General features: G+C 37.0%; 2 protein-coding genes across 7 annotated transcripts in view; one reads left to right on the forward strand and one right to left on the reverse strand.

Moving 5' to 3' along the window:
- Window positions 1-13,013, reverse strand: part of CLTA (clathrin light chain A) — a 69,516-nt gene that overhangs the window by 33,093 nt on the left and 23,410 nt on the right. The gene's annotated exons all lie outside the window — the stretch shown is intronic.
- The window catches only part of GNE (glucosamine (UDP-N-acetyl)-2-epimerase/N-acetylmannosamine kinase), a 34,875-nt gene that overhangs the window by 18,241 nt on the left and 3,621 nt on the right, over window positions 1-13,013 (forward strand). For all 6 annotated transcript variants that reach the window (XM_075020956.1, XM_075020957.1, XM_075020958.1 and 3 more), the window contains 8 exons: window positions 949-1,101; window positions 1,567-1,779; window positions 2,475-2,562; window positions 3,672-3,882; window positions 7,265-7,394; window positions 10,424-10,645; window positions 11,635-11,817; window positions 12,480-12,596. In XM_075020956.1, coding sequence (XP_074877057.1) covers window positions 949-1,101; window positions 1,567-1,779; window positions 2,475-2,562; window positions 3,672-3,882; window positions 7,265-7,394; window positions 10,424-10,645; window positions 11,635-11,817; window positions 12,480-12,596 — 1,317 coding nt within the window. The remainder of the gene's footprint in view (window positions 1-948; window positions 1,102-1,566; window positions 1,780-2,474; window positions 2,563-3,671; window positions 3,883-7,264; window positions 7,395-10,423; window positions 10,646-11,634; window positions 11,818-12,479; window positions 12,597-13,013) is intronic.

The raw sequence follows: 13,013 nt of genomic DNA on the forward strand, positions 1-13,013 counted from the left end.
AGTATATTTGGTAGTTGTATCTAGCATTTCTTTCTTTCTACATTTTCTTTTTCTTCTGTTCTGTGTTCTACCATGTATAGCTGGAAAGCTACAAAGCTGTCCTAGTAAAAACATTTGGTCCTTTGGCCAAATCAAAAAAATAACTCCTTAAATGCATAATTTCTCTGAGCTGAACAATTCGAAAACAGAACAGTCTTATATGAAGTTATTTTGGTGTAAAGGATGTATTTAAATGGAATCAAAGCTGTTCAGGGCTAATCTAAAAAAAAATCAAAGGTAATTCATGAGAACATTCTTTTGAGGAATGCACTGCAACAGGGCAACATGCGCCAAAGTCTTTTGGTGTTTCATATTCATTGACTTACAAATAATTCATGTAACAATGGGGTTTTGTATTGCTTTTTATCTTTGACAAAGCAATCTCCTATATGGCATATTAACCTGTGTAGTTAGAAGCTGCAATCTTCTTAGATCAGTAGGTGAATATTTTGCAGATAAAGTTTTTTATCAAATGTACTAAACCAAGTATGACCAACTTTTTTAAAGCAATGGGAATGAAGTCTTTGCTTGAGGATGGACAACTGACAGAAAACTTAAGCGGCTTCAGGAGTTTCATGTTACTCCAGATTCACACTGGTGTGAGAACAGGCTCTTGACCCTAGTATAGTTTTGCAAAGCTTTAGATGTAGCCCTGCAAGTTAAGTGTTTATTGGGGTTTAGGTAGTGGTCTCTAAAGTTATGAGACTTGCTTGGAGAGGCAAATAACAAGCTAGATCCTCCTGTTACTCCCTCAAGTTTTGTTGTAGCATTGAAATTCATGTGTTGGATATATGCCTTTCAGTGCCTTGACTGTTCAGGCTTTCACATCAGTAGTTTCAAAAGAATGTCCTCCCTTCCTCTTACTATTCTATGCCAATAAAAATTTTTTCCTGGGCTTCGTTTGGACAGGTGAAGATGTCAAAACCAGGGATTATATAGTTGCTCTTCAACATCCTGTAACCACAGATATTAAACATTCCATAAAGATGTTTGAGCTGACGCTAGATGCACTCATCTCCTTCAACAAGAGAACACTTGTTCTATTCCCTAATGTGGATGCAGGTGAGTAAAATACTTTCATGACAGAGGGACACATAATAGATTGTCTTTGAAGCATACATAGTTCTTATGGAGTGCTTTTATCCCAGAACCTCCAGCCAGATGGCAATAGCTGGATGGTCTCAGCATCACACGTGCATCTCCTGCAGCTCCATGTTCACGTTGATGGAGGACATTTCAGCTTTTTAGTGTGGGGAGGAAGATGGAGGGAAACCATGTGACATCTAGAAGCAATATTAGTGCCTCTTAAATTAACTAAAAACTACAAAAATATTTTTGCAGTGGATTTTGGGATAAAACTTGGGCTTATGTGCCCAGATCTGCAACTTACAGTGTGAGGAGAAAAAGAGAACGAAAACAACTCAGAGCTGCCAACTCAATGAACAGCTGTTAGCTCCTTTGCAGGCTTGGACTTTCAGTTTAACAACAGAACTTGAATCATTTATTCTACTTCTTGTTTTTCTGTAGGAAGCAAAGAGATGGTTCGGGTGATGAGGAAGAAGGGCATTGAACATCATCCCAATTTTCGGGCAGTAAAGCATGTCCCATTTGACCAGTTCATTCAGCTAGTTGCTCATGCTGGCTGTATGATTGGTAACAGCAGTTGTGGTGTCAGAGAGGTGGGAGCATTTGGTACACCTGTCATTAACCTGGGGACACGTCAGACAGGAAGAGAAACAGGTACGTGTTTGTTTAACTACTTTAATTTCCTCATGGTTCTGAGGTTTTTTTCTTCCACAAGATAAAGTCAAATGAAGGCTTGACAGAGGCCGTCTTGCAGTATCAGTGCATCATAATTTTTGACCCATTTTAAAGCTTCACTGGCTGTTCCTTTATTCTGTTAGTGCTGCTTGTGTGTTTTACATAAGATAATGAGGCTTTTATCTATAGACAAGTTCAAATGTATCTCCATTTGCAGTGGATTCCATTTAGCAGAATAGGCAACTAATTGTCTTCCTTTATACCTAGTTTGATGTTTGACATGTATTAAAATTTCACTTTAAAAAATACGAACTCTTCACCACTTCGGGTAGTAACTGTATTGTGGTATTTCACAGATAGGCAGATAGGACACAAATAGCCATTTACCCCCTGGTTTCTTTCGTGCATTTTTTATTTAATAATAGAATTCTGTTGAAGGCTAATATTCTACTCTCTAGTGTTTTGTAATGCATGAAAGCATCTCGTAGGAGTCGCCATTGCTTTATTGGGGGTAAGGGGAGGCACATAACTGATGAAGAGTGATGGCGATCTGGCTGGAGTCCTGCTCAGAGTTAAAAAAAAAATAATTATTTCTTTATTTCTAAAGCAGTTCTTATCCTCTAATGTATTTTGAGGAGCTGACCTGTCCTATTATGTTAAATTTTGTCATCTAGGTGAAAATGTTCTTCATGTTCGTGATGCTGATACACAGGACAAGATTCTGCATGCTCTGCAGCTGCAGTTTGGTAAACAGTATCCATGGTAAGTACATTCATATTGCTTCATTGGAGGGGATGTTAGAGCAGTAGAGTAAAAGGCATTTAGTCCTAAGGTGGTTCATCATATTTGATTGGACTGCCTTTAGTGCACTAATATGAGGTTACAGATTTTGTTTTCATTTCCCGTATCTCATTCAGAATCATAGTGCAGTGCCTGGTATGCAGATTAGTATTTGCAGAGCAAAATGTTACTAGTAATGTTTTGATATAACTACTACTTTAACATCCAACAGAAAGTCAAGAAGACAAAATTCATATGCTAGCTTAGACTAGCATGATTAAGAGAGCTTGTTCTATAGGAGCAGCACTGGGGAGGACATCCTGTCTGCCTACCTCTGACTTGTGCCTGAAGGGACACACTACTTCATAGCTGGATTGACCTCAGGCATGATATGTAGAGAGTTCTGAGTGCAAGCTTCCAGGGGAGCTGCAGGATTATAGCATGATGCTTTTAGTTATTCTTCAGCCATACAGTATTGACCCTCGATTCTTTAATGTATAAGTTCTTAATAAACTTCAAGAGATAGTATTTGTCTAATTAAAGTCAAGAATCAAAAGTGTATTTCTTAAGAACCTCAACAGAGTAATAAAACTGAATTCAGTAATACCAAATGTCTGATACCATGTATGATGGTATTATAAAACCGACATGTATGTTGAAAACTGATAGGAATGTACAGTTTATTATTACATAGTTGCTATCAGTGTGGTAAGTACATCTTGTCTGGACTTGTAGCACATACATAAACTTTCCATAATTTTGGAGCTTTATTATGTGGGTCCTTTCGTTAAACTCTTAAATATTTTTTTTTTTTTTTTTGGCATCAGTAGCTTTCCAGGTTTCTACATTCCATGTTTCATATTCCAAAATGGAGCTAATGCCAAAATTGCACTGTCTGTTGTGTGATCTTCAAACTAGTGACGCTATCTACCCTATCCCATGACAGACTCAAGTACTGCTAGCTGCAGTATTGTTACAGTAGCCATATCATCATTTTGTAATGACACAGTGTTACAGCCTTCTGTCATATAAAGAACTTTGTAGATTGCAGTGTTATTTCCAATTTAATTGATTTTTTTTTCATATTATAGCTCAAAAATATATGGAGATGGTAATGCTGTTCCAAGGATTTTGAAGTTCCTTAAATCTATTGACCTCAAAGAGCCATTGCAAAAGAAATTCTGTTTTCCTCCTGTCAAAGATAATATTTCTCAAGATATTGACCATATTCTAGAGACACAGAGTGCTCTGGCTGTGGATCTAGGTGGAACAAATCTCCGAGTAGCAATTGTCAGTATGAAGGTAAATATTCTATTGTGCTTTTAGATACTCTGCAAACTCCATTGGGCTTTATGGTTCTGTTCCTACAGTGGAGATATGGGCTTATGATGCAAAAGAGCTCCAAAACAAAGCAGTCTTACTGGCTTTTGCTGTTGAGGGGTAAAGTAGATTTTCCCTCATTTGTTGCACCTCTCATACAGTTTTGATACAACTTGCCTGCTGTCTTGCTGCTGTTAAACTAGCAAAGCCCATTTGCTGGTCCATGGTCCTTGCTGCTCCTTGTCTGTGGGAAGTCATACAGACCTCAAAGAACAGGACAACTTTCAGATGTGTTGGTTCCCTGTAAAAGGTGACTCAGTTCACCCTGCAGCTTTTTATATGTCAAGCAAAAAAGGGAAAGGCTTCAAGAGCACTTTTTTTACTTCCCTGCTGCCTTACGCAGCCATGTTATGGACAGCCACAACCATTTTGAGCAACAACCCGCATCTAGCATAGCAATTTACTGAGGGAGAGTGGTGGGTTCATGGTAGGTGGGTTCAGGGGACAGAATTTTGCATCTCTTCTACCAAAAGAAGAACAGACAGTAATAAAAATTCTCAGTACCTTCCTGCATAGAAGCATAATCAGTAAGACAGTACTGAGCCTTAGCTGGAACAGTGTTCACAGTAATGCATCACACCACAGAGATGTAGACCAATTGGAGAGAGAATCAGGAGGAGAAACAATAATTATTACAGACATGGAAAACAGGGAAAAGTTGAAGAAACTAGAATTGTTTAGACTAGAGAGGAGGAAACTGTCGGGGGGGAGGAGCCTTCAGATATGTAGAAGCCTTTTCCATGAAGAGAAAAATCAGATTCCCTTGTGCATGAACAAGTAGTAAAGTGTTAAAACAGTGGAAGGGAAAATTATTTTAAAGTTTTTCTTACTATCCAGCTTAGCTGTCAATACAAGAGAAGGCTAGAATAGATAGTCTGGAAGGGTATGGTGTCTTCATTGCCCAAATGGTAGGAACGGGTTTAAAAAGGTCTCTTAAAACTAGCTGAATTATCATTTGTTAATCTTGCATTGGAAAAGGGTAGTGGATTTGAGTTTTATGATGATCTTCTAAAATTCCTATCAGGGTTTTTGTTTTGTTTTGTTTTGTTTTGTTTTAATTGTGTTGACTGTGTCCTTTCATGTATGAAGGAGGTGCTTGATGGTTTAATACATCATCAGAATAAGTAGAATTTGATACATACACTAGAATTCATAGAGACTTTAGAGTTTTGAGTCTGAAGTGCCTCTCTTCCTGTAAAAGTAACCCATTTGAAATAGGCTTGAGGTTACAGCCTTGTAAAGGCTGTATGGAGAGATGTTCAGGTTTAGGAATACTGCGTGATTTAATGTTCTCCATGCTTAGTAGTTCTTCAACCCATTTCTCTGGTAATGGCACAGTAGGAAGCTTTCCTTTGCCTGTGTCATAGCATTAATAAGTATGCATTGCTTGCATAGCTCTGCCAGTCATAGGTAACATATTACAAATATTTGACAGCTAACTTAGAAAGATGAAAGTTCATGTTTGGCAAACATAACAAAAACTGAAGTCTTAAAAAACAGCAGGTAAGGCTACCAAAATGGCATCAGTATCAATCTGATGCCAGATCACTTGCAAAGGCATCTTATCGTGGAACAAGTAAATACATCCATGACTATCAGCTGATTATTCAGATCAACAAAAAACCCACAAAATTTCTGATTAAACTTGTGAGCTTCAAGGTTATGGGATGAAAATTATTTGGTGATGGTATAAAAATATTTGAAATAATTCTTATCCAGGTTGATAAATGAAAGGGCAGTTAGGACTGAAGAATTTTAACTTGTTTAGATACCCGTCCTCCTGTCTGGGGGGAAAAAACCCATAAAAATCCTGAACTCTGCAGCACTTTAAAGATGTGAACAAATCTCATGTTGAGAAGTCCTTGGCTTTTATTCTCAACTGCATTGGACAATTACTTCTAACATTACACTGCATACTTCCAGGTAACTGGATCAGTTAGACATAGTTACCCAGAAAGAAAAGTAAGTTGACGATAGAGAGATGAAGCGCTATGTAAATTGACCTGATATTTTTGCATTCATTTAGAAGTACAGCTTTTTTCAAAGTAAAATTGGCACCACATTTTCTGCCAACACAGCCTGGAAAAAAAATTAATTTTAAAAAATCCTGTCCCATTTTGCAGAGTTTTTCTTTTCATGAAGAAAGTAAGTTGAGTTTTCAAAAGCTCCTTCTAAAAGCTGTTGCGTCTTCTGATAATGTTTGCTGCAGCCTTGTCTTCCAAAATAACTTCCTCTGATTCTCCTCCCCCTCCAAACCAAAAGGAAAGAGGAAACTAAACATAAAAATCCCCGAATCCTATTGCTGATGTGATGCTGAGGTACTGGGATCTAATACTCAAACCATTGATGTCTTGGAATTTTCTATGTTATTTTGGCAACAATGACTCAGCCATGTTGCATATAGACTGTCTTTGTTACTCCTCTTTGCTTAGTTGTATTAATACAATGCTGTTCTCCTAGATACCTTGTAGAGTACAGGGAATATAATAGGGAGAATAACATTGCTAAGAAGTTTCCTGGCCTAATCCTGCAATATTAACATTACATTAAGATTAGTTCCTTAGTACCCACAGATTCAGGCATGCATAATGAATGCTTTCATTACCACTGCACGATTCCTAGGGTTGAAAATAATCCCTTCCTCCTGGACTGTCCCTTCCACATACAACATACATCACAGTGGATGGTCAGAAATACTTAATTGACTCAGCAGTATAATTGCTTAGGAAAAAAGTGATTTCTGAAAGGACAGTAAATTTTGCATGGAAATTTCTACCATTTCTCTCTGGCTGACTCTCCTCCTGCTGGTAAAATAGCAGTATCTGTGACACCAGGCAAAACTTTCATGTAGTCAAATTAGAAACATTTTATTCTTAAAGCACTATGGGTTTTCTGTCCTTTTTAGCAATTGGTACTCTCCGAGGTTTTTTAACACTTTAGTATTGAGCTTAATAAGTGCATTGTGGTATCATGGTTTACTCCTAACAACAGTTCCAGTAGCTCCTGTGATATTTCCTTACACAATCCATGTGTTCCTTAAAATACATATTTTATTTCAGACAAGGGAGGTTGATTACAGAAGCAGAATGTAATGCCTGATCTTGCAAACTTGTCCCCCAGAGTTGTCAGGAATCTTGCACAGAACAGCCTGTAGGACCAAGATCTAAGGCATGCATCTGTATTTTCTTTTGAAGAGAGAAGTTACAACTCTCTGTTTTCAAGTTGACCTGTACTTTAAATTGAAGAGAAATTTCATCATGTAGTACATTTCTCTGGGGCATGCTTTGTTGTTTTTAATTTCTAGGGTGAAATAGTTAAGAAGTATACCCAGCTCAACCCTAAAACTTACGAAGACAGACTAGAATTAATTCTAAAGATGTGTGTAGAGGCTGCATCAGAGGCAGTAAATGTGAACTGCAGAATTTTGGGAGTAGGTAAGTTAACAAATACTAACTTTGTCTTTTCATCTAAGTTTTTCAACATGAAATCACTACTGATTAATTTAAAATAGCTTTCTAAAACAGATCTTGTGCCTTTTAAGGTCTTAAATTACATTCTTAACACAAAAACATTTTTAAATGTGAAAATGAGAAGCTGACTATAAAGACTGAAGTTGCCCCAGGCCATAACAGCCATAAAAGCAGTCTGCTAAGTTATATCTAAACTATATCTAAAATGTGTGGTATATAGATTTTGTGGATTTTGAAGCTCCCTGAAGTCTCACAACTGCAGCTGAGTCAGGTTTCCTCTACTGTTTGTAAGCCTTTCTTTACAGCCAGGATCAACTGTGGAGCAGCATTCTCAATTACACTGGGGCAGACTGAAAAGGCTAAAATGTTAGATTAAATATGCAGTTAACAGAGACAAAAGCAGCCTTTTTGTTGACTTCTGGCTTACTTACACTGTAGTAGAGTTCCAAGTTAAACTGTGTGTTTCTACCAGACAGGAATTCGTCAGTTTAATGATGACTGGGAGGTTTGGTCTTAGATATTACAGTTATTTATGAAGTTGTCAATTAATGTGTCCCAGATTTTTAAGGAGGACATAAAATCCTCATTTTAGCTGAGAAGTGCTCCAAAAGAAAAGTAGTTTGCTCCAGACCAAAACTTACTTGAATCACACAGTACAAAGAAAAGTTAATTTGAACTTTCTTTAAAAGTATTTTTCAAAACAATGTTAAATACACAAAGCCATAAGAAGAAATATGTCAGACCCTCAGATCAAATCTTTTAGACTATCTGTTCGGTAATACACATGACTTAACCACCCAAATTATTTTATTGTGTCAAAACGCTAAATCTTGAAAGCCTCATAGTTCCTGTAGAAAAGATGGTAAATTCTGCAGTAGTCACTATTGCAAGTATCTCAGAACAGTTTAGTCAGCTACATTTATTAGGATAATGAAACGATAAACTGGTTTACAGAAGTTTATATATGGGGAAAAAAACTTCCCTTTTGTTTGTCATTTTACAAGAATTACATTCCTGTTTTTCTTCAGCCCCCTCCCTTCTGTGACTGATTGCTTACTGTTCAATTACTGAGTCATGAGGTGAAAAGTTGTGCTACAGAATAAGAAATTTCTTTACCTGGCTATTTCTGTTAGCTGCTCTTTGCCTCATTCAGACCCGTAGTTTGAATCAGAATACTACCTGAAATTTAAAGTTCTCTTTAGACAATGACATATAATTCCTATGGGAATAATTAATGTATTAGATTCTAGTCATTTTCTTAAGGCTAATAATCATAACATTGGAGAAGTTTTTGCAAGACTGAGCAGAAGGGCTAGATTTAATCCTGGACCTTTTATCAGTAACACTGGCCTTTTTCCAGCTATCATAGGTAAGGGTAAAAGTAGTAACCATTGGAAATGAATGAGGAGAAAGAGCTACTAACAGAGAGCAATGAATAAGTGTTTTCCTCCTTTTAGTCCTGCAAACTGCTGTCAGCACACAACATACTAGCTACATGAACATAACTGATTGAAGAACTCCCACTAATACAAAACAGGTTTGCGGGGTGATTAAAAAGTAGGACTGAAAAAAATAATTTTCAACATCTTTTTGTCTTCACCAAATAAGTCTAGATTGCAACAGCTCTGCAGTTAGTTTCAATTTTGTTATTTTTGTTGTGGTTTTTTTTTTTACTCAAAGCATTTATATTAAAAACAGCTTTCTGAAAATGAGGGGAAAGTATCAGGCCCAATGTTACTGAATTTTTTTTTTTTTTTACTTTTACAAAACACAGATTTTAAGCCAAAGGAGACCCAGATCTATACAGAAATGTTGTGTAGAGGTACTTGTGAATGCTATCTATTTACTGCTATTAGGCAGTATTTATGTTACCTTTCTGGAGCTGACAGTAGAGAAAAGAGGATGAAGAGATAGCTTCTGCTAATTCCCATAGTCGTTTACATCAGTTACAGAATTATGGCATTTAGAAAAAGGAGACATGTTAATCAGCTATTGTTGAGTTAGCAACTAAGTATTAAATCAGGTTTTGTTGTAATAAACATTTGGTTATTAAAATCCTAGGGAGACCTTCAGATTGACATTGGGAATGTCACTTCCATTAGATACATGCTGACAGGTTCTCAGATGATTTGGTCTTTACAAAGTGAGATTTTTTGCGGGTCTTACAGCTTTAATGTTCAAATTCAGCTGCTTGTCTTGTAGCTTTTGCGGCTGCTTTCTATTATAATGGTAACCCTAGGACTCTTTTTTTTTTTTTCTGAATGTCTTTAGACAAGTGACACAATTACATACTCTCTGTACAACAATAATAGATAAAATGTTCAAATTTTGTTGTCTACAGCTAAATACCTCCATAATAGAGTGGCCTACTTTTCAAAGGTCCTGACAGAGTCCATCAACTTTGGAAGCCTCTCCAGCTAGAGGAAACTGGTTTGGCTAATAGTGCCTATTATTAGCCATTATTCTGTTCAGCAGACAAATCTCTGAACAGAGTCTTGATTTTTCTGGAAAATAGTGTATTTTTAAGTAGAAATCACTACTCAAAGTTCAGTGATTATTTTTAGTCATTCTAAATCTTGAGAGTTACAGAAAATTTCAGGACACTTCTACTGTTCCAGGGTTTGAACAATTTATTTTGTACAGTTTGCTATTCTATGTCTTTCCTAGATGACTAAAAAGAAACACAAGTATTAACTGATTTGCTGCAATCTTGCCTGAAGTAGAAACATTAACTCTCTAACACTAACCATTACCCGTCTAGTTAGTCTTAAGATACTGGGTGCATTGTGATTAGAGCAATTGAGTTCTATGAATTATTGTTACATGTCAGAAATTGCACTGCCAGTAATACTTAGAAATTGTTACTTTCACGCTCTGCTTCAAAGCCTAGAATTAGAAATAAAAATACTTGTCATTGCAAAGATAAAAATAGATCTTAAAGTATTACACAGACTTAGTTTTGATTTTTTCTCTCCTGTATTTCTGGGACTTAGGTATTTCCACAGGTGGACGGGTAAATCCCCGAGAAGGAATTGTGCTTCACTCTACAAAACTCATTCAGGAGTGGAGCTCTGTGGATCTCAGAACTCCAATATCTGATGCTCTGCACCTGCCAGTCTGGGTGGACAATGATGGAAACTGTGCTGCACTAGCAGAGAGGAAATTTGGTCATGGAAAAGGAATAGAAAATTTTGTGACACTCATTACTGGTACAGGTGGGTATATTATAGTTCAATGAAACCCAAACTCAAAATACCAGCACCATCAGTCAGAAGCTCAGCTGATCTTGAAAGCATAAACACCACCACTGTGCTTGGAAAACCCTAATATATTAGGTTCTTAAACCAAAAATCCTTTTGCCACTCTATTTGTTTCTTTTAGGGTGCTTTTTAATTTATTCAGGCAAATGAAACGTTTTGCATAGTATAAGCTTCTTGATAAAAGAAGTTCTGCTGATACAGATATGCAGGCAAACCATTTTTTTCAAAATAAGGAAAATCTGAGCAACTTTAGCTGGAATAATTTTGCTTTTTTCAGCTTTATAGCTTAATTCTCTTCCAGCTGCAGAAATACAAGTCAGATCAGGATACGTATCTAGAAGATAAGCAACTGACTATGAGACATGATGCTTATTACATCTCAAATGCAAATGTGGGGTAATTTTTCTTATTTGTTAAGTTTGTAGTCCTTTAGAATGGTGGCAGTAATAACTCCACCCAGGGTTTGGGAAGGGGCAGCAGAGGGTTGCAGATTTAAGTGTCCTGGCTCTTTAGCACACAGGTTTAGCCGTTTAAACACAGCATTAAAACATCTCCTCTGAAATGTAAAATTTTAAGGCCTCTTGAAAGGTTAGCTTTGTGCATAAAGAGCATGACTCAGGAGCTTAAAAAATCTGTCATAGTAGTTCAGTACCATCTGTAGGCTTTTTTAGAAAGGAGAAGCATTACATACCGTTTTGATACATGAGTGAATAGGAGGGAGCAATGAACTTGCTTATTAGGTGTGTTGAACAGAGAAGAGTTCTTCAATAACCAGTAATTTTTGGTTTCCAGTATAGAAGACCACTGATGCACATATTTTTCTTGTCTGTATTAGAATAAGCAAATGTCAATGTGCTGCAGAATTGTGGCCTCTAAAAACTGTATTTTATGTTTGGTTTTGTTTTGGGGGGGGTTTAATCATAGAAGTTTTCATATCTTTGCAGGAATTGGAGGTGGAATCATTCATCAACACGAATTGATCCATGGCAGTTCTTTCTGTGCTGCTGAGCTTGGGCATATTGTTGTATCTTTAGATGGACCAGAGTGCCTGTGTGGTAGCCAAGGATGTATAGAAGCATATGCCTCTGGAATAGCATTACAGAGAGAAGCTAAGAAACTGCATGATGGTATCTATGTACTTTATTTTTGAAAACATGATTGCTAATTGCAGTATAAGAAGAAATTTGCAAAATTATATTAAGAAAAATAGACCTGCCATCTTTTTCTAGGAGGAGACAAGAACAGGTGTGCAGGCAGCTAGATGGGATTCCTGTGTATGGCCAACCCAGGAGCCGCCACAACCTGCATAGTACAATTCTTTTTCAGTGATGGCAATACCCAGGCAAGCCACATTTGGAACCACGGGTCTCAAAATTACTGGAAACATGTAGTACAGTTTAGTCTCTCCTTAAAAAGTGTGCTGTAAGGTAATCTGATGGGCATTCTGTGAAGTTTGGTTTCACAGTGATTGTCTTTCAGCAATAATTTCTCAGTCTCAGATAAGTCTGAGAACACATATTTTATTTTATTAACTTTTGGGGCTGAAAGGCTAGTGAATTACCATACTGTAACTGTTTGAGTTTGATGCCCTGCCTCTACAGTTCACTGAATAATATGGATATGACCACTTTGGCTAAACTGAGGGTTGGACAGATTGCTCAGGTTTCAGGCTTCAGTATGAAAGTAAAAGAGATGTAAAGATCTTAGCTGCCTGTTTGTCACCCTCCATTTCTTGACTTATGCCATCACCATGTTTTTCTCTTTGCTTTCTTTCCTCCTCTTCAAACAGAGGATCTGCTTTTAGTAGAAGGAATGTCAATGAAGAAGGAGGAGGTTGTTAGCGCTGCACATCTCATTCAAGCAGCTAAACTTGGGAACACAAAAGCAGACAGCATTCTCAGAACAGGTGAGAACACAGCCCAAAAGGTGGAACCTTCCCGTGATTCTATTTTCGGGTATACAGAAATGGTAATGCACTATAACACTACAAACACAACTCTACATGTTGAGGACCTCTCTATGTAAAAATTATTAATGGTAATGAAATTTTAAATATAAATGTTGGAGGAAATGTGAGCAGAAGTGTGTATTAAAAGTCTCTGTTCCAATAAATGAGGAGGAAAAGCTTCTGCAAAGATCAGTTTAAAAACAGTGAGGTCTCAACATTCTCATATTGGAAAATTTGGGGACGTTTCTCTGTAGGCAAGTGAATGGCTAGTCTGAGCAAGCAAAGGCAACTTACCTATTACTTTACATGGGATATTTTACAGTTTTACTAGCTTTAAATTCAGTCCTCTTCCTCGTACATAGCTGATAGCACTAA

This window comes from Buteo buteo, chromosome Z (genome assembly GCF_964188355.1).
Source record: "Buteo buteo chromosome Z, bButBut1.hap1.1, whole genome shotgun sequence".
NCBI classification, from domain to species: domain Eukaryota; kingdom Metazoa; phylum Chordata; class Aves; order Accipitriformes; family Accipitridae; genus Buteo; species Buteo buteo.